This window comes from Enhydra lutris, unplaced genomic scaffold (genome assembly GCF_002288905.1).
Source record: "Enhydra lutris kenyoni isolate GAN:26980312 unplaced genomic scaffold, ASM228890v2 scaffoldscaffold22, whole genome shotgun sequence".
NCBI lineage: Eukaryota > Metazoa > Chordata > Mammalia > Carnivora > Mustelidae > Enhydra > Enhydra lutris.
In genome coordinates, this window is record NW_019154106.1 from 12,407,309 (window position 1) to 12,429,136 (window position 21,828).

At 37.8% G+C, this 21,828-nt stretch overlaps 1 protein-coding gene and 1 pseudogene across 1 annotated transcript; both read left to right on the forward strand.

Annotated features, from left to right (window-relative positions):
* The first annotated feature begins 2,461 nt into the window (after positions 1-2,461).
* Positions 2,462-3,406, forward strand: LOC111149953 (olfactory receptor 5B3-like). The gene has a single exon (XM_022507223.1). The coding sequence runs from the start codon at positions 2,462-2,464 to the stop codon at positions 3,404-3,406; it is 945 nt and encodes a 314-aa protein (XP_022362931.1).
* A 10,713-nt stretch (positions 3,407-14,119) lies between these two features.
* On the forward strand, positions 14,120-15,040 carry LOC111149856 (annotated as a pseudogene).
* The last annotated feature ends 6,788 nt before the right edge of the window (positions 15,041-21,828 follow it).

Here is a 21,828-nt window from a genome sequence, read left to right on the forward strand (position 1 = left end):
TTGTAGAATATGCCACATTCTAAGAGTGGTTACAACTGCCAGAGGTTGACAAACCTAATGATGTTAGAGCCTGGGCTTGTAGAGAGATGTGCAGAATCAAGAGGACAGTGGTAGAGAAGGATTAGCAGAGAGAGATGTCTTTCTAAAGGCTTCAGATTCAAATTAAAAAGATTTAAGACACTGTTCCTACACAAGAACATAGCACATAAAAATTTTTTTAATGTGGAGCTCACCACCAAAACAGACCTGCAGGCTAAAGGCAGCCAACAGACCAGGATCTTTCAGCCCTTGATCTTGGTGATTCAACTATGAGATGATAGTAATGACAGGAAGAATGAGTTTCAGAAAGGACATTCTTTGACTTGTGCTAAAATATGGATTTTAAGAAATAAATTAAGCAAAAGAATGGCTTATTTGGAATGGCTAGAACAGCCACTCAAGCTGGCAGAGGACACAGACTGAGGAACCCTGGACCGAACAAAATCATCCATGGATCAAATGTGTGAGAACAAGGAAATCGAAGAGAGGCTATAAGGCTTCAGAACTGACCCACCCTTGAATCCCTATATGTCACCACCTACCTTTCTCAAATAAACTTAAGAGCTATCATTCCATCCTAAGAATACTACTACAGCTAACATATATATCAGGCCATGCTAAAACTCAGCATTTTGTTCATTGTTTTTAGTGCATGATCTCTTTCTTTCTATAAGGAAAGAAAGAGAGAGAGGCAAACCACAAGAGACTCTTAATGATGGAGAACAAACTGAGGGTTGATGGCAGAAGGTGGGCAGTGGATGGGCTAAGTGGGTGATGGGTATTAAGGAGGACACTTGTAGTAAGCACTGAATGTTATATATAAGTGATAAATTACTAAGTGCTACACCTGAAACCAATTTTACTGTATTTGTTAACTAACCAGAATTTAAATTAAAAGTTGAATTAAAAAAAAAACCTAAAAAGCAAAATAATACTTTGAGGTAGATCTCATGACAATCTTCATTTTGTATATGGAGAAAATCAGGTCCAGGTACCAAGGTTGGAACTAATGACCCTTCAGTAGTCAGTGATAGGGCTGATGTGCACCTCTTCCCAGAGTCCAAGCTCTACACTGAATGTTGTGCCTTGCTCTCTGAATTGCCTCTGCTGGTCATTTATGCCCTTATTGCTCCTGTTGGCCCACTACATCTACTTTGCTTATATGTCTCAGTTACCTAACTATAAAGCTCTAAACACTGATTTTGGGACAATGGAGACAGTGAGTAACTGTAAATTGAGTTAAACTCAGTGGTTCATTTATTTATTTATTTATATCACAGAGACCTGTTGCATTTTTTAAAAAATTTTTATTTATTTTTCAAATTTCTTTTCAGTGTTCCAGAATTCATTGCTTATGCGCCAAACCCAGTGCTCCATGCAATACGTGCCCTCCATAATACCCACCACCAGGCTCACCCAACCTCCCACCTCCCACCCCTCCAAAACCCTCAAATTGTTTTTCAGAGTCCACAGTCTCACAAAGGATTCATCTTCCCCTCCAATTTCCCCCAACTCCCTTCTCCTCTCCATCTCCCCTTGTCCTCCATGTTATTTTTTATACTCCATAAATAAGCAAAACCATATAATTCACTCTCTCTGCTTGACTTATTTCACTCAGCATAATCTCTTCCAGTCCTGACCATGTTGATACAAAAGTTGGGTATTCATCCTTTCTGATGGAGGTATGATACTCCATAGTATATATGTTGCATTTGTTTTATTGTGTTATGTTAGTCACCATAAAACACATCATTAGTTTTTGATGCAGTATCCCAAGTAAGCTCAGTGTTTTAAAAATTAAAACCAGTGGCCTAAAGAATGAATCTTTGGGTATAAAACTTGGTTTTGGCAATAATAATTTTATAAATTAGATACATTAATCAATCTCTGTGCCTCATAACTTAAATGGGCTTAATTACTATTCAATCTCGTGGGGTTTTTTGAGAAAATAGATATATACATATTGTGAACAGTTCTTGGCACACGAACAACATAGAAGTATCAAAATTTACAAGCTCATGGAACTGAAATGACAGGTATATTTGATTCCAGACCTGCCATCTTGATCAAGACATTCCTTTTTCCACATCTCAGTTTACAAGTTTACAAAATTTAGATGGTGGGAAATGATCCAGAAAGATCCTTTAGTTTCATCAATGTATAACTATATAGGTAATTCATGCATTAAATTTCTTTGTCAAGTTCATACTAGAGACTTGAATAATTTTGAAGTATTACTGCTATAATGAAAAAATGCACATCTATCAACTTTCTTTCTTCTCTCTCTTTGTCTCTCTCTCTCTCTCTCTCTCTTTCTCTTCAGGTATCTGTTTCAATTACACTTAAATTGCCTTTTTGTTTTTGACTCTGTTCCATTATTTCTCATTGCTACAGGGCTTCCTGTGATTCCCCAACAACACCCATGGAAAACAACACAGTAGTGATGGAATTCATCCTGCTGGGACTAACCAATGCCCCAGAGCTGCAGATCCCCCTCTTTATTGTGTTCACCCTTATTTGCCTCATCAATGTGGTTGGGAACCTGGGGATGATGGTGCTGATTCTCTTGGACTCCCATCTCCACATGCCCATGTACTTTTTTCTCAGTAACCTGTCTTTGGTGGACTTTTGTTATTCTACAGCCGTCACTCCCAAGGTCATGGCTGGGTTACTTGTAGGAGACAAGGTCATCTCCTACAATGTATGTGCTGCTCAGATGTTCTTTTTTGTAGCCTTTACCACTGCTGAAAACCTACTTTTGGCTTCAATGGCCTATGACCGCTACACAGCCGTGTGTAAACCCCTACATTACACCACCATAATGACAACCAATGTGTGTGCACATCTTGCCATAGGCTCCTACGTTTGTGGTTTCCTAAATGCCTCCATCCATATTCGGGACACATTCAGTCTCTCTTTCTGCATGTCCAATCTAGTCCATCACTTTTTCTGTGATGTTCCAGCAGTCATAGCTCTCTCTTGCTCTGACAGACATGTCAGTGAGCTGGTTCTTGTTGTTGTAGCAAGTTTCAATATTCTTATTGCTCTCTTCATTATCTTGATTTCCTACCTGTTCATTTTTATTACTATCTTGAAAATGCACACAGCTGAGGGATATCAGAAGGCTTTATCCCCCTGTGCTTCCCACTTCACTACAGTGTCCATCTTCTATGGGACAGTCATCTTCATGTACTCCCAGCCCAGTTCCACCCATTCCAGGGACTCAGACAAAATGATATCTGTGTTCTACACTATGGTCATCCCCATGCTGAATCCCCTGGTATATAGCTTGAGGAACAAAGAGGTTAAAACTGCATTCAAGAAAGTGGTTGAGAAGGTGAAATTGTCTCTAGGATATACCTCTTAAAGTGTAGGATCCACAGTGACCTACTTTCATTCCTCTCAGATCTTCAATATGTAATGACTCACATTTTTTAATTCAAAGTATAATTAACATCTAGTGTTATATTAGTTCAGGTGTACAAATAATGATTCAACAATTCCATACATTACTCAGTGCTCACCACAATAGTTATAGGCACCATCTGTCACCAAACACCATTATGACCATCTTATTGACTATATTCCCTATGCTGTACTTTTCATCTCCATGACTTATTTATTATGTAACTGGATGTTTGGCCTCTTAATCCCCTTAATTCCTTTCACCCATCCCCCTACCCAACTCACCAACTGGCAACCACAAGTTCTCTATATTTGAGTCTGTTTTCTGTTTGTCACTTGTTTTCTGGGTCATTTGTTTTGTTTCCTGAATTCCACATATGACTGAACCACATGACATTTTAATGCCCGCACTGCACCTCAATTACTGAGGTAGGTGATAACATTTCCTATTCCAAAGTCTATCCTTTAAAAAAGGAAATAGTAATCCAAACATAGGATATCTCAACAAGGATGACCAAGGGGGACCATAAGAATTTTGGGACCCTGCTCATAATGAACCTTATTAATTACATGTTATATGTACTCTACTATATGGCAATGCAAGCCTATAAGTAAACCATGGAATACACAAACCCACGAATAGAAGCATATGCAAGAATCCCATATGTTCACATAAACACAGGAATGGGGAAGTTGTTCAAGAAGTTGGATGCAGTCTGGCTAGTTTCTAATAAAAAAATTCAAATAATCAACTTAAGTATCAGAATATAAATTTATGTCTAACTTTTTTTTCTCTAGTTGAAAAACTTTCAAGAGACAAAAATGAAGCGGTGGATATTATGCACAAACAATGAATCATGGAACACTACATCACAAACTACTGGGGTACTGTATGGTGACTAACATAACATAATAAAAAAATTTTTAACAAAAAAAATTACATAAATTTTTAAATAAAGATATATGCTTTTTGGGGTACATTTATTTAGAGCTACAAATGTATAATATTTCAAAGGAATTAGTTTTTCTATCTTCTGTACTGTTGTTAGAAAAAGTATGATCACAGGATAATTTTCAAAAGCAAGAGAACAGGAGTACAAGACATGATCAAGAAGATTTTGTTTGTTCAAAAGAAGAAATTTTGTTTATTCAGAATTTCTTCAACTCTACCAACTCTTCAATTGTGTAAGATGAATATAGTATGATATTATATTTTTCTCTCTGGAAATACTACAAAGTGACTAGTTTCCCCTCATGCAGGGACATTTTGCTTTCAGATGAGCTATGTCACGTCTTGCCACTCTCCTACTTGTACCTTCCACTTCACTCACACTGAGTTCCCTGCTGTTCCTGGACAATCAAAGCTCCCTCTTGCCTCAGGGTCTTTGTACTTGCTGTTGCCAGTTTTCAGAAAGCTTCCTCACTTCCCTCAGATCTTTGCTTAAATGGTACCATATCATAGTCTCCCCACTCCCCATGAACAATGTTCCCAACTTGCTTTACTTTTCATAGTCCCGATCACTCCTCAAAATTTCTATTTACTTGTTCATTAGCTTGTTTTATTTATTTATCTACCTACCTAGAATGTATACTGCACGAGAAGAGTGGCTTTGTCTTCTTTACTAACAACTTCATCCCCAGTAATTAAACTGTGGCCTGGTTCGTACTAATTTCTCAACAAACACTTGTTAAATTAATGAGTTGACTAATTGTTTGTGTCAGCAGCAAATATACTGGAACTACTGATAATTAGAGTTGATTACCCCTTATTTAATTCTTTATTTTTTTCATTATATAACTTTTTAGACAAGAACTTTAGAGCTTTTCATTAAGATGTGGCTTTTTAAAAAATATTCTTTCATTCCCTATTTACATTTCACACTTTTGGACAAAGAACTTTTTGGAAACCACACTATCAAACAGATCATATAAAACTATTCTAATTCTTTTTTATTAGAAATTTTTCATTAAATGAAAAATAACACATGAAATACATTTTACTTAGTAAAGTGTAATAATACAAAATATGAGACTGCAAAAATTTTCCTGATTCAGTTTGCAAAATTCCTTCAAAAATTAGGATTATGCAATAAACTCCAATGATTCCAAACATCCCTAGAAAATGTTAGCATGGCAGGGGCATCTGGGTTGCTCAATCAGTTGAGTGTCCAACTCTCGATTTTGGCTCAAGTCATGATCTCAGTGTTGTAAGATGGAGCACTGCATCAGGTTCCACAATGGGCATGGAGCCTCCTTGAGATTCCCTCTCTGTCTCTTTCTCTCTGCCCCTCCCCTGTCCTACACTCAAACACTCAGTCTCTCCCTCTTTCTCCCTCTCTCCAAAAAGTTAATGTAAGCATGACAATACTTTACAACAATAAACATAACCTACCTCAACATACTAATATACAATCATTATGTATTTCTTTTGACTTAGGTGATCTCAATTTTATAGTAAAGCTATCCAAAGGAGTTTGTACACATGTTCCTTGTCTATCTCCATAATTTTCTAAACATTCAACTTCTCAAGACTTGCAAACCTGTGCTTGAATGTCCTAAGAGGGTCATGCTGACATTGGTGGGGTCTATGTGATACAACACAAATATCTGCTCTGAAGTCTATGAAAATATTTTCTCTTCTGGAACCATTTTTTAAATAATTACTTTAAATATATCTTTAAATTTGAAAATGATTTTAGATTTTCAAAATGTTAGTATAGATAAGTCCCACATACCTTTCATCCAACTTCCCCTAGTGTTAACATCTTAATTTATAATAATACACTAGTCAAAGCTAAGAAAGCATCATTGACACATTACTATTATCTAAACTTCAAGAATTCATTCAGATTATTATTTATCAACTAATGTCATTCTCTCCTAGAGGATCCAATCTGGGATCCATATATCGTCCTGCATATATTGTGCTGTCTCCTTATTCTCATCTGATCTAGGACAAGTGTCTCAGTCTTTACTGGATTTTCACTACCTTAATATCTTTGAGGAGTATTTCTCTGGTTTTTTTGTGTGTTTTTGTTTGTTTGTTTGTTTGTTTTTTGTAGAGGGTCTTTCAGTTTAGGTTTGTCTCATTTTATTCGTCATGGTTACACAGAGGTTTAGATACTGAAAGGGAATGAGAAATGCTGTTCTTATCACATCTGATCGGGGACACATACTACCAACATGACTTGTCACTGTGTTGGGTCCCCCAATAATGGGTCCCCCAATAATGGGTCCGTGATTAAAGGAGCAAGACTGATACAAAGCAAAAATCAAGCAAAGCTTTACTTTGGGCCAAGCATCAAGCATCAAACCGACCATCAAACAGACCGGTCAGGGCCACCCCTTACAGAGAGGACGACCCTCTGTTTCACAGGCTAACTTTTATAGAGCAAAGGCCATGTGGTTGGGCCTGGCCATGCACAGGTGGCCAAAGAAGTTGTAACACACAGTGAAAGCTGCATAGTCATGCTAGATGACTAACTGAATTACAATTTACCCTAGTAGACATTTGAACCAGCCTATCACCTTGTTCAGAACTGGCACCCAAAAGGTGCCCAAAGGGCGGGGCCCATAATCCTTAGTAGCTAGGAGACAGTATGCACCCCCATTGATTGAATACCTCCACCTGGCCTGACCCACCCTTGTATTTGGACTTTGTTACCTGGGACTAGTTTCTGGGACTTGTTTTTAAGTAAGTTCCCCTGGGGGGGGGCAGAGTCAATTTAAGTTTTACAACAAAATGGCAGTTCGACCAGGGTGGGGCTGCTCTGGCTGAATAGGCCCTTACAACTGGGGATCTTAACCCTCATCACCTCAACCAGATATGTTTGCCAAGTGCTTGAGTGTAATGCTACCTTTTCCCCTTGCATGTTGTATATTTTAGAAACTACGTTCAGGCCACACTCAGGGTGGAAAGGACTACACTGCACCTCCTAAGGGAAGGCTAAACTTATTATTTAGAATTATTCTATAAGAAAATTCATTTATTTACTTAGTTTCTTACTTACTCATCAGCATGGACTTATATATATCTGCTTTATATTTTGTGGTACAATGTGGTCCCATGTTATTTACTTTATTGTTCAATTTGTTCCTTCTTTAGCCATTGGGAACACTTTCAGTTTTACTCTTGTTTCCTTTTGATATACCCAACCCTATTGTTTTCTGAGCTCCTCTTACTTTCTGATCTTACAAGATGCTCCAGGCTCTTCCTGTGTTATTCCTGTCCCAACCCAGTAATCAGCTCTTTCTCCAAAGAGCCCATCTAACTTCTCAGTTGTAACTAAAAAGAAACCAAATCCTCTAGCCTTCTTTCCTTTAACAGGTAAATTAAATAACAACTACCCACAGGAGGCTGAGTACCTTCCTAAATGGTTTTGAGGTGTCTTTGAGTAGGAACTGTGTGTGTGTTTCTTTTTGTCCCTCAGTTCCTGTTCCGAATCCCTGTCTTAGTCTCACTTGTTCACCACTTCAAGCACCACACCTCCTACTGTGCCTCTTCTTTTCCTCTCTGTACACTGCTTTTCCCCAAGGTGATTTCTTCCTTCATTCTTCCAAAGAACTAGTTCCCCAAGGTGATTTCCTCCTTCATTCTTCCAAAGAACTAGTTACAATGATCTTGTACTCAGACAAAATGGGTGGGAAATGAAGCCAAGAACAATGACTTGCTGCAAAGTAGACATTTGCTATAACTGATGCTCAGGTTCATGAAGCATCATCTGTTGTCAAAACATCCTTTATCAGTCATCTCCTGAAACTTTGGCTTCCCATCATGTTGTTAGGCTCTGTTTCTCTTCTCAAAGTTGAAAGTCTCAAAGCCCTATCTCCCTAGCTGCTCTGGGAAAAGACAACATACATCTACTTCACTGTGCAGGTTGGGAAAATACTTAGAAACTATGTAAAGCAAAGAATAATCATGGTTTAGATTGTAGACTATACATTTAATGAGATTTGTTCCCCTACCATCTAACCAAAACCATTCAAAGTCACCCACCAACTTCCTATCACTATGGCCTATCACCAGTTCTTAGTCTTGATATTCCTTAACCTACTAGCAGTTCTGACACATCCATTCCCTTTTGGTACATTTCTCATCACTTGGTTTCTAGGACACCATCCACCTCCACTGGTTACTCATCTCTCTGACCTTGTATTGAAAAGTCTCCAGGTCTTGGAAATTCAGATTCAGTTACTAACTGTGTGGGAGTATCCTGATTTTCCTCAGAAAACATTATTTCTTTTTCCAGAGTATTGAGATTTCAGCTAAGCACATTGTCTTTCAGCTAGGGATAAAATTTTGAAGTTGGTTTATCTGATTGTTTTTTGTGGCCTTAATAATGAATTCTTGTCAATGGAATGTACTCAGAAGTAATGCATGCAGCTGTTGTTATCACTTTCTTGAAAAGAAATTATTTATCCTTCATTCATCTCTTTCTTGTCTCCTCCAGATAGAATAGTTATGATGAGGACAGACTTTTAACCCTGCAGGAGATGGTAGGGAGAGACTTTGTGAACTGAACCTGTCCCCAGAATGACAAGACATACCAGCTATACAGATAGTTCTTATAGAAGTGCATTAACTTCCGCTATTTGAGAATAAATTGCTGTCATATTTTAGCCACTATATTTTGGCTTTCTTAGTTATAGCAGTTTAACCTGATTTCTAACTGTGCTAGATTAACTATGGGTACCAATTCTTTGCAGCTTTCTTCTCAAGAGGTAGAGTCATTCTTCATGCTTGATTCATACTTGAATCTGAGCCAGCCCTCTGACATCATTGATTAGTATAATGTGACAGAAAAAAATGTTGTGAAAGTTAAATGTCTAAACTTCCTGAAACCATTCAATTATACTTTCATATTGAAAATATTATGTAAGAAATCTGGTCCATCCTCTGGAGGATGAAAGAACTTGTAGAAAAAAGGTAGAGAGTAACCTGAGTCAACAGTTAGAAATGTAAGTCCATCTTGAACATTTCAGCCCACCTCACCATGCAGAAGATATGCAGTCTTATGAGTGAGCCATGTGAAATCAGCAGAGTAACTGTTCCTGTGTTGAACACACACTTAGGATGGCAATGAAGATAGACAGGAGGTCAAGATAAGTATAAGGGCAAAACAGACATTGAAATCTACAAAGATAAAGAGCACAGTCTCTTTTATATAGACATCAGAACAGAAAAAAGCTAGGATTAGGGGGATATCACAGAAAAAGTGATGGACCACAATGGAGTGGCAGAAGGAAAGACAGAAGTTGAATCCAGTGTGGGTGGCAGATTCAAGGAAGCCCCAGACATAGTGTCTGATTGCCACGTCTCCACACATTTGCTGGTGCCAGAGCAATGTTGTAATATAAGGGTTTACACACCACTGTAGGCTGATCAAAAGCCATGAGGGCAATCAAGAAACAGTCTTTAAGCAAATGTTTAGATCAGCTTTATTTGTAATCACCAAACACTAGAATCAACACAAATGTTCTTCAACTGAGAATAAGATAAACAATTGGTAATGACCAGACAGTAAAAAATATTCCACTCTGACACAGGAAATGATACGGACAGGCCTGCCTCAAATAATAAATGAAAGATTATAGACTCAGAGTACATTTTATAGGATCACACTTAAGGACACTGTTGGAAAGGCAAATTTATTTGGGCAAAACAGTGTATTGGTTGTCATGGGCAGTGCGTGGGAGAATGGGTTTGTCAGAAGAGGTTCGCATGAAGTTTTTTAGGTGATGGGGCTTACTGGATATAAATTTGACAAAATCTTACAACTATCCGCTGGGATTGCGGATACTAATGTACAGAAATTATACTTAATTATAAACTGACAAAAATCAGAAGAAATGACAAGTAATACAAAAGTATGTGTGTTCAATGAAATAACCAGCATGGCCCCCACAGGCAGTTTAATTGCCTCCATCCTGGGAAAGTGGCATGAGGTGCTAGAAAAGTCCTCCCAAGGGAAATTCCCAGAGAGCTCTGTGTCTCTATAATTCTCTCCACATCCCCACGCACTAGCCATTGAAATCTCAATATGATCCCACATGTCACCACTGTAGAGACACCAGTCTACATGCTGAACCTGTTTGGTGATCATTTATTCATTTGCTAGTGCACAGAGACTTTATCCCAGGATTTGCTATGAACTTCTAAGGATATTCAAGGGAAAGTCCCTGAGATAAAAATTACAGTCATTGACTTAAAAGTGATAACTTCTTACGGAGACATTTTACAGACCCTCCCTTGCTTCTTATTTACAGACACAAGTGTGTGAATTATAGAAGAGGTAATCTTATCATCTTTATTTTATAAATAAGAAGAAGGCAAGTGATCCCTCTAAGGACACAGAAGGAATGCAAGGTAGGTACAGAAATTGAACCATGTTAATGTTCTTTCTTCCATTTTCCCCTGTCTTAGAGAACTTAGAGCCTCATGACCATGTCCTAAGAGTAATAATTAGGTGTTACTCTGCAGCTGAAATTCTGATTCAGACCCATTGCTCAGAAATGGCTCTTCCTGCTCTCCCAGCAGACAAGTAAGCATCTATATCCTGTAAACATTTTTAATTAGAACTGTAATCCATGCAAAAGTTGTGGGACAGCACTACCTACTTCAAGTTCTTTGGGGGCAGAAATAGATATCTTCAATGTTTTTCAAAATACTGAGGTGAGACCAGGGTATAAATGTCAAAATTTCCATCAGGAGGGAACTTACTGGTACTTAAGGACCACCATCCTTCTTTCCTAAGGATATGAACAAAAAAGTCACAGAAGATTCTCTAATTAATTTATTGGTTTTTACATCCTGCTCTCTAAATGCTTGTCTCTCATCAATGTAAACAAAAAAGCAAAATGAACAAAAAACTGTGAGTATAATAATCTTTTTAAAAGATTTAATTAATTAATTAATTTATAGAGCATGCAAGAGTGGAGGAAGGGGTAGAGGGAGAGGGAGAGAGAAACTAAAGTAGATTCTGCACCTCAGACTGAACATGGAGCCAACAGGGGGCTCCATCTCACGACCTTGAGATCATGACCTGAGCTGAAATCAAGGGTCAGATGCTCAACTGATGGATCCACCTTCATGTCCCCAAGTAATCTTTACAACAAAATTTCTAATATGAATTAATAAAATCCAAATGGTATTTTAAACTTTCTCCTACCATCTTAAGCTTATTGTCACCAGCACATCCACACATGGTGACAGTGACTGACTAAGAGCAGAGCCTTTTGATTACACAGAACATGGATTTAACTCTTGAATTGACTCCTTCCCAGGCTAATTGTGTAATTTTAGAGCATCACAGAACTTCTCAAATCCTCATGCTCTACAATGGTGAAGGAGGAATAACAATACAACCTACCATACACACACACACACACATTGACCTATAAAGCCTTTCTTATTGCTTGTAGAACATAGACTAGGCTCCAAGTGGACATGTGTGTTAAGGTTGGCAAACAATGTTATCAGGGAACAGTCTTGTGCAGGGAATTTTCCAAAGTTTAGGAGGAAGATTTTAGTAGTTAGCAGAAGAGGGATACCCTTCCAGTGCTTCAAATGCAAGTGAACAGATTTATAGTACTGTTCTATGGAAGAGCAGATTCAAATGAAATATTTTATTATGTGGCACTTGCCACCAAAACAGATCTGCAGGCTGAAGAGAGCCCATAGACAAGGAGCTGTCACCCTTGATCTCTGATTCTGCTGTGAGATGCAGTCATGAGAGAAAGAATGAGTTATCCAGAGGAGGACTGTCATCCAAGCTAAGGTATAGATTTCAAGGAAGATTTTAGGCAAAAGAAAGCTTGTGTGGACCTGTTGGGGCAGCCAATTCCATGGGTGAAAAGAAAACAGACGGAGAAATCCTGGAGATCACAGAAAACCTCTGAGGCCCTTCTGTGTGAGAAAGGCAAATTAAAGAGACCATAAGACTTCATACATCACACACACCTGAAGCTCTACAGGGCAACACCCATTTTTCCCAAAGCAATGTAAACACAATCATCCCACTCTAACAATAACACTATAGCTCATGAGACTGTGCTAATCACCCAGATTGTATCAGTTTTTAAGTATTACCTTATTTTATTCTCATTACAATGCTATATTATAGGTCTCATTACCGTCTTATTTTATTTATTTATTTATTTATTTATTTATTTATTTATTGCTGATGGAAATAGGAGGTTCAGATAAGTTAGGTTAAGATTGATGGCTCCTTGTTATTAAATGATAGTAGGGCTGCTATGCACCTCATCCTGGAACATAAGCTCTACACCCGATTTTGTTTCTTCCCCTCATATAGCCTCTGCTGGCTGTCGTGCCCCTACTGCTCCACTATCTCACCACATCTATGTATATATCTCTTGGATACTTCACTGGGAAAACTCAATGAATTTGTATCAATGAAGACAATGAACAATTGCACTGAGCTAAATTAAATTTGATTCAAATACAGTTTAGACTATCACCACTCAGTGTGAGCTTAAAGGTTGGCTTGGCCCCGAGCATGGCTTGTCAATTAATACTCATTTGAAATACAAAAATTTATTCAACTACTGTGCATCATAGTTTGTTTTCCTCCCAGCATTTTTTGTTAAAGTTTTAAGTAATCTCTATACCCAGCATGGGGCTAGAACTCACAATCCCAAGAATAAGGGTTGCAGGCTCTACTGACTGAGCCAGCCAGGCACTCCTCTGTGCATCATAATTTAAATGAACATAATAACAAATCAAACTCATAATGTTCTTGAGAGGATGTGATGAATATACAGATCTTCTTGTACTTACAATGGGGTTATGTCCCTAGAAATCCATTGTACATTGAAAATATCATAAGATGAAAATTCATTTACTACATCTGACCTACTGAACATCATAGTTTAGCCTCTCCTACCATAACCATATTTCCAGCTCTTAACATTAATGTACAGTTGGGAAAAAATCATCTCACACAAAGCCTACTTGATAATGACGCATTGAATATCTGGAATTTGTTGAATACAGTACTGAAAGTGAAACACAGAATGGCTGAGCTGGTACAGGATGGTTGTAAAGGTATCAGTTGTTGGACCTCATGATCATCTGGCTGACCTGGAGCTGTGGTTTGTTGTACTTGCTCAGCACCAGGAGAGAGGATCATATTGGCTATCACTAGCCCAGAAAAATATCCAAATTCAAAATTTGAGATATGGTTTCTACTGCATGTGTATCACTTTTGCACCATTGTCAAGTTGAAAAATCATTAAGTCAAATCATTGTGAGTTGGGGACTATCTGTACAACTACTGCATCTACGGCAGTTCCTGGCAAGTCAGCAGCATGCAAGTATCTGCTTTACCAGGCTTGGAAAAAGTGAACTGTATTCATTATGGACAAGTCATCTTGATCAAGTTAGTCAATTTTCTACACCTCATTTTACAAATATATAAAATTTTAGAATTGAGGAGAAGCTCCCTACTTCAGAGTCAACAGTTTGCAAATCTACATGTAATTAGTGCATTAACTTTGTTGTCAAGCTAATGTTTTATCCGGAGAATCTTGAAATACAAGTTATTGTTCTAATGAAATAACACACACTATATGTACACTGTCATTGTAAGTTTTTTTGTTTATCAACCATTTATTTCTTCTTGTAGCCACAGAGCATCAGTGGTTCTCAACATTGATGGAGAACAGGACAGAAGTGACACAGTTCATTCTCCTGGGACTAACCAATGACCCAAAACTGCAGCTTCCCCTCTTCATAATGTTCACCCTCTACCTCATCACTCTCGTTGGGAATTTGGGTATCACCATGTTGGTTCTGTTGGACTCCCATCTCCACACTCCCATGTACTTTTTCCTCTGTCTCTGATGGACTTTGGTTACTCTTCAGCTGTTACTCCCAAGGTCATGGCTGGATTACTTATAGAAGGTAAGGTCATCTCCTACAATGCATGTGCTGCTCAGATGTTCTTTTTTGCAGCCTTTGCCACTGTGGAAAATTATCTCTTGGCCTCAATGGCTTATGACCGTTATGCAGCAGTGTGTAAACCCCTCCATTACACCACCACCATGACAACAGGTTTGTGTGCTCGTTTGGTCATAGGCTGCTATGTCTGTGGTTTCCTGAATGCCTCTAACCACATTAGAGACACATTTAGTCTCTCTTTCTGTATGAACAATGTAATCCATCACTTTTTCTGTGATGTTCCAGCAGTCATGGTTCTTTCTTGCTCTGATAGATATGTCAGTGAGCTGGTTCTTGTTTATGTTGTGAGTTTCAATATCTTTTTTGCTCTCCTGGTTATCTTGATTTCCTACATATTCATATTTATCACCATCCTGAAGATGCACTCATCTTCAGGATATCAGAAGGCTATATCTACCTGTGCCTCCCACCTCACTGCTGTGTCCATCTTCTATGGGACAGTCATCTTCATGTACTTACAGCCCAGCTCCAGCCATCCCATGGACACAGACAAAATGGTGTCATGGGGTGTTCATCCCCATGCTAAACCCTGTGATCTACAGCATGAGGAGCAAGGAAGTCAAGAATGCATTCATTAAGACCATTTTAGAGTCAAAATTATCTCTAGGATTGTGATTTTAACATTGTACAATGTGCACTAATCTAGTTACAATAAGGCCATAGTGAAATTATGCTCCTGATGTGGTAGCCTAACTTCTTCAAAACTCTTTTGTCCTGAAAAAAAAGCAAACATTATGTGTACAAATAAAAGCCTGAACAAGAATGACTAAGATGACTTAGGGCTTAATTGTCAAAATTTTATTTAGGATATGGATTTAGTCACTTATTCTACATGCATTTTTCTACTGCATCAATGCAGAGACCCATAAAATAAGGGCACAGATGAGACCATGAACAGAAGTGCATGCATGTGCCCATGACGATACATACACACTGGAGTAGGAAATTTCCCAGAATTAAATGGAATGTTGCCAGTGTTTTATAATAATAATTTGAATGTTTAATTCATATATTAGAATAGAAATTTATCTCCCGTATTTTTCACCTCTTTATTTGAATTCTTTTCTAAGACTCCTAACTTCAGAATGAAAATAATACTAGTCAATGAAAGGTTCTGATTTTGGAGAGCTCATTTTACTGGGAGATGCTTACATATAGCATCATAAGTGAATTAATATTTCTGTTTTAACTGAGTCATTACATAGAGCTAACATGCTCATATTACACTTTTCAAAAAGGTAAAACACAGCCAGAGTATGAGAAGATGGAAGAAAACTAGAAGTATTTTTTAATTTCTTCAGATATTATTACCAATTCTCACAGTACTTAAAAACTCACTGAAAACTAGTAATGTATATCTTACTTCTAGAAATGCTTTGGAATGATTAATGCTCATATTTGATGTTTCTTTCGTTGATCTAAATTTTTTTAAATTTCTTTTCAGTGTAACAGTATTCATTGTTTTTGCACCACACCCAGTGCTCCATGCAATACGTGCCCTCAATACCCACCACCTGGCTCCCCCAAACTCCCACCCCCCGCCCCTTCAAAACCCTCAGGTTCTTTTTCAGAGTTCATAGTCTCTCATGGTTCACCTCCCCTTCCAATTTCCCTCAACTCCCTTCTCCTCTCCATCTCCCCATATTCTCCATGCTATTTGTTATGCTCCACAAATAAGTGAAACCATATGATAATTGACTCTCTCTGCTTGACTTATTTCACTCAGCATAATCTCTTCCAGTCCCATACATGTTGCTACAAAAGTTGGGTATTCATCCTTTCTGATGGAGGCATCATACTCCATAGTGTATATGGACCACATCTTCCTTATCCATTCGTCCGTTGAAGGGCATCTTGGTTCTTTCCACAGTTTGGCGACCATGGCCATTGCTGCTATAAACATTGGGGTACAGATGGCCCTTCTTTTCACTACATCTGTATCTTTGGGGTAAATACCCAGTAGTGCAATGGCAGGGTCATAGGGAAGTTCTATTTTTAATTTCTTGAGGAATCTCCACACTGTTCTCCAAAGTGGCTGCACCAACTTGCATTCCCACCAAAAGTGTAAGAGGGTTCCCCTTTCTCCACATCCACTCCAACACACGTTGTTTCCTGTCTTGCTAATTTTGGCCATTCTAACTGGTGTAAGGTGGTATCTTAATGTGGTTTTAATTTGAATCTCCCTGATGGCTAGTGATGATGAACATTTTTTCATGTGTCTGGTAGCCATTTGTTTGTCTTCATTGGAGAAGTGTCTGTTCATATCTTCTGCCCATTTTTTGATATGATTATCTGTTTTGTGTGTGTTGAGTTTGAGAAGTTCTTTATAGATCCTGGATATCAACCTTTTGTCTGTACTGTCATTTGCAAATATCTTTTTTTTAATTTTTTATTTCTTTTCAGCGTAACAGTATTAACTTTTTTTTCAGTTTTAAACAATATTTTTATTCTATTTTTAATTTTAATTAAGGTTAAATTAGCCAACATATAATCTTTTTTTAAATTTTTTAAATTTTTTTATAAACGTATAATATATTTTTATCCCCAGGAGTACAGGTCTGTGAATTGCCAGGTTTACACACTTCACAACACTCACCATAGCACATACCCTCCCCAGTGTCCATAACCCCACCCCCTTCTCCCAACCCCCCTCGCCCCAGCAACCCTCAGTTTGTTTTGTGAGATTAAGAGTCACTTATGGTTTGTCTCTCTCCCAATCCCATCTTGTTTCATTTATTCTTCTCCTACCCCCTTAACCCCCCATGTTGCATCTCCACTTCCTCATATCAGGGAGATCATATGATAGTTGTCTTTCTCCGATTGACTTATTTCACTAAGCATGATACCCTCTAGTTCCATCCACATTGTCACAAATGGCAAGATTTCATTTCTTTTGATGGCTGCATTGTATTCCATTGTGTATGTATACCACATCTTCTTTATCCATTCATCTGTTGATGGACATCTAGGTTCTTTCCATAGTTTGGCTATTGTAGACATTGCTGCTATAAACATTCGGGTGCACATGCCCCTTCGTATCACTACGTTTGTATCTTTAGGGTAAATACCCAGTAGTGCAATTGCTGGGTCATAGGGTAGTTCTATTTTCAACATTTTGAGGAACCCCCCCATGCTGTTTTCCAGAGTGGTTGCACCAGCTTGCATTCCCACCAACAGTGTAGGAGGGTTCCCCTTTCTCCACATCCTCGCTAGGATCTGTCATTTCCTGACTTGTTAATTTTAGTCATTCTGACTGGTGTGAGGTAGTATCTCATTGTGATTTTTTTTAATTAATTTTTTTTTCAGCATAACAGTATTCCTTGTTTTTGCACCACACCCAGTGCTCAATGCAATCCGTGCCCTCTCCAATACCCACCACCTGGATCCCACAACTTCCCAGCCCCCGCCCCTTCAAAACCCTCAGATTGTTTTTCAGAGTCCATAGTCTCTCATGGTTCAACTCCCCTTCCAATTTCCCTCAACTCCCTTCTCCTCTCCATCTCCCCTTGTCTTCCATGCTATTTGTTATACTCCACAAATAAGTGAAACCATATGATAATTGACTCTCTCTGCTTGACTTATTTCACTCAGCATAATCTCTTCCAGTCCCATCCATGTTGCTATAAAAGTTGGGTATTCATCCTTTCTGATGGAGGCATAATACTCCATAGTGTATATGGACCACATCTTCCTTATCCATGCAAATATCTTCTCCCTTTCTGTGGGTTGTCTCTTTGTTTTGTTGACTGTTTCCTTTGCTGTGCAGAAGCTTTTGATCTTGATGAAGTCCCAAAAGTTCATTTTCACTTTTGTTTCCTTTGCCTTTGGAGACATATCTTGAAAGAAGTTGTTGTGGCTGATATCGAAGAGGTTACTGCCTATGTTCTCCTCTAGGATTCTGATGGATTCCTGTCTCACGTTGATGTCTTTTATCCATTTCGAGTTTATCTTTGTATACAGTGTAAGAGAATGGTTGAGTTTCATTCTTCTACATATAGCTGTCCAATTTTCCCAGCACCATTTATTAAAATATACAGTGGAAAAAAGACAGTCTCTTCAATAAATGGTGCTGGGAAAATTGGATCTAAATTATTTTTTGTTGCCTCTTTATTCTTCTGCCCTACTTCATTCACATGATTTTCTTCCTATTTCTTCACAATCTGACAATCTCAATCATGTTCCTGATTAGGACATTTGTACTTGCTTTTCTCTGTGTAGAATGTTCCCTTACTTCTTTAAGATCATTGCTTAATTGTTACACTATTACACAATGTTTTCCTGACCACCTTTATAAAACAATCCCTTTTTATTCACTATGTACACCGTTCTTTCACTCTGTGTTATTCTTCATATCCTTATAAACCTTCATCTCTTATATATTTATTTGTTTCCTTGTTTATGATCCATGTACCCCAACTAGAATTTAAATTCTGTGAAAGCTATGGCTTTATTTGTTTTCTTTACAACACAGTCTTCAGTACCTAAGTGGGTATCTGTTTCATAGTAGATTTTCAATAAATGAATGAATAAAATAATTAAGCTCTGAGTCAGAATGTATCCAAATGATAATTCTTTAAGCCTTGGTGGTTTTAGCATATCATCTATAGCATAAACTTTTTAGATAAATGTATAATGCATTTCAAGAAGAACAGTTGATTTTCTGCTTTGTTTAAATATTTTTATCTACATTTTTACCAAGTACTTGCACTCCAATATTTGGACACGGTGATTTCTTGGCTCCCATAATCAAGTGAATCATCTGAAATAATCTTATAATTTTCACTTAGCAGTGATGTCTCAGTAAATGCCAAGTAACACAACAAATAAATGCTAGTAGGTAAATCATAAGAAAGACATTAAATGTGAGATTAAGAGTTAGTATCTGATTATATTTGAAAATTACTTCATACATATGAAATATAATTAACTGAAGTGATTCGGAATATCTATGTAGAATATAAACGTGGTAATATCTGTCAGTAATAAAAATGATGCACATTCAATATGCTAATGTAATGCACAATTTTTATGCTTTTAGTTTTGATCCTCAGAGAGCACTATATTATACAAAACTTATCCACATAAATGTGTATCATCATCTAATTTGTCACCTCTAGATAATAGGAGGCTTTAATATTTCAGTATTTGTAAGATTGTACTTGAATATACTAATATTCTTATGCTACTATTTTGGGGGAAGTGTAGAACAACACAAATATTCACTTATAGTTTTGCAATGATTTTTTCTTATTGGAAACATATCTAACTATTATTTTAAAAAAGACTTCACCCTCAAATTACTAGAGTTCATACAGCAATTCAGCAATGTGGCAGGATGCAAAATCAATGTGCAGAAATCAGTGGCATTTTTATACATTAATAATGTGACTGAAGTAAGAGAAATTAAGGAATTAATTTACAATAGCACCCAAACCCATAAGATACATAGGAATAAAGCTAACCAAAGAGGTAAAGGATCTATACTCCAGAAACTACAGAACCCTAATGAAAGAAATTGAGAAAGACACAAACAGATGGAAAAACATCCCATGCTCATGGATTGGAAGAATAAATATTGTTAAAATGTCTATGCTGCCCAAAGCAATCTACATATTCAATGAGATCCCTATCAAAATATTTATTGGCATTTTCACAGAGCTGAAACAAACAATCCTAAAATTTATATGGAATCAGAAAAGACACTGAATCACTGGGAGAATGTTGAGAAAGAATACCAAAGCTGGGAGCATCACATCATAATATAGCTAACTTCAAGCTATATTACAAAGTTGTGATCATCAAGGCAGGATAGTATTGGCACAAAAACAGACACATAGATCAATGGAACACAATAGAGAACCCAGAAATGGGCCCTCAACTCTATAGTAAATTATATCTTTAACAAAGCAGGAAAGAATGTCCAATGGAAAAAAGACAGTCTCTTCAACAAATGGTGTTGGGAAAACTGGACAACCACATGCAGAAGAATGAAATTGGACAATTGTCTTACACAAAGATAAACTCTACGTAAATATAAAACTCTAAATGGATGAAAAAATCTCAAGATGAGATAGGAATCCATCAAAGTCCTCAAGGAGAATATAGGCAGTAACCTCTTCAACATCAGCCACAGTGAATTCTTTCAAGATATGTCTCTAAAGGCAAGGAAAACAAAAACAAAAATGAACTTTTGGGACTTCATCAAGATAAAAAGCCTTTGCACAGCAAAGGAAACAGTGAACAAAACTAAGAGGCAACCCATGGAATGGGAGAAGCTATTTGCAAATGACATAACAGATAAAGGGCTGGGATCAAAGATCTATAAGAAAAATGGGCAGAAGACATGAACAGACACTTCTCCAAAGACATACAAATGGCTAACAGACACATGTAAAAAATGTTCATCATCATTAGCCATCAGGGAGATTCAAATCAAAACTACACTGAGATACGGGGCGCCTGGGTGGCTCAGTGGGTTAAGCCGCTGCCTTCGGCTCAGGTCATGATCTCAGGGTCCTGGGATCGAGTCCCGCATCGGGTTCTCTGCTTGGCAGGGAGCCTGCTTCCCTCCCTCTCTCTGCTTGCCTCTCTGTCTACTTGTGATCTCTCTCTGCCAAATAAATAAATAAAATCTTTAAAAAAAAAACTACACTGAGATACCATCTTACACCAGTTAGAATGGTCCAAATTAACAAGACAAGACATAACAAGTGTTGGAGAGGATGTGGAGAAAGGAGAACCCTCTTACACTGTTGGTGGGAATGCAAGATGGTGCAGCCACTTTGGAAAATAGTGTGGAGATTCCTCAAGAAATTAAAAATAGAGCTTCCCTATGACCCTGCAATTGCACTACTGGGTATTTATCCCAAAGATACAGATGCCATGAAGAGAAGGGCCATCTGTACCCCAATATTCATAGCAGCAATGGCCACAATCACCAAACTATGGAAAGAGCCAAGATGCCCTTCAACAGATGAATGGATAAAGAAGATGTCGTCCATATATACAATAGAATATTATGCCTTCATCAGAAAAGATGAATCCCTGACTTTTGTGTCAACATGGATGGAACTGGAGGAGATTAAGCTGAGTGAAATAAATCAAGCAGTGAAAGTCAAGTATCATTGGTTTCACTTACTTGTGGAGCATAAGGAATAACATGGAAGACATTAAGAGGAAGCAAGGAAAAGTGAATTGGGGGAAATCGGAAGGGGAGATGAACCATGAGAGACTGTGGACTGTGAGAACAAACTTAAGGTTTTGGAGGGGAGGGAGGTTAGGGGTTAGGTAAGCCTGGTGGTGGGTATTAAGGACGGCACGTATTGCATGGAGCACTGGGCATGGTGCACCTACAATGAATCTTGGAACACTGAAAAAATTAAATTTAAAAAACAAATATAAAA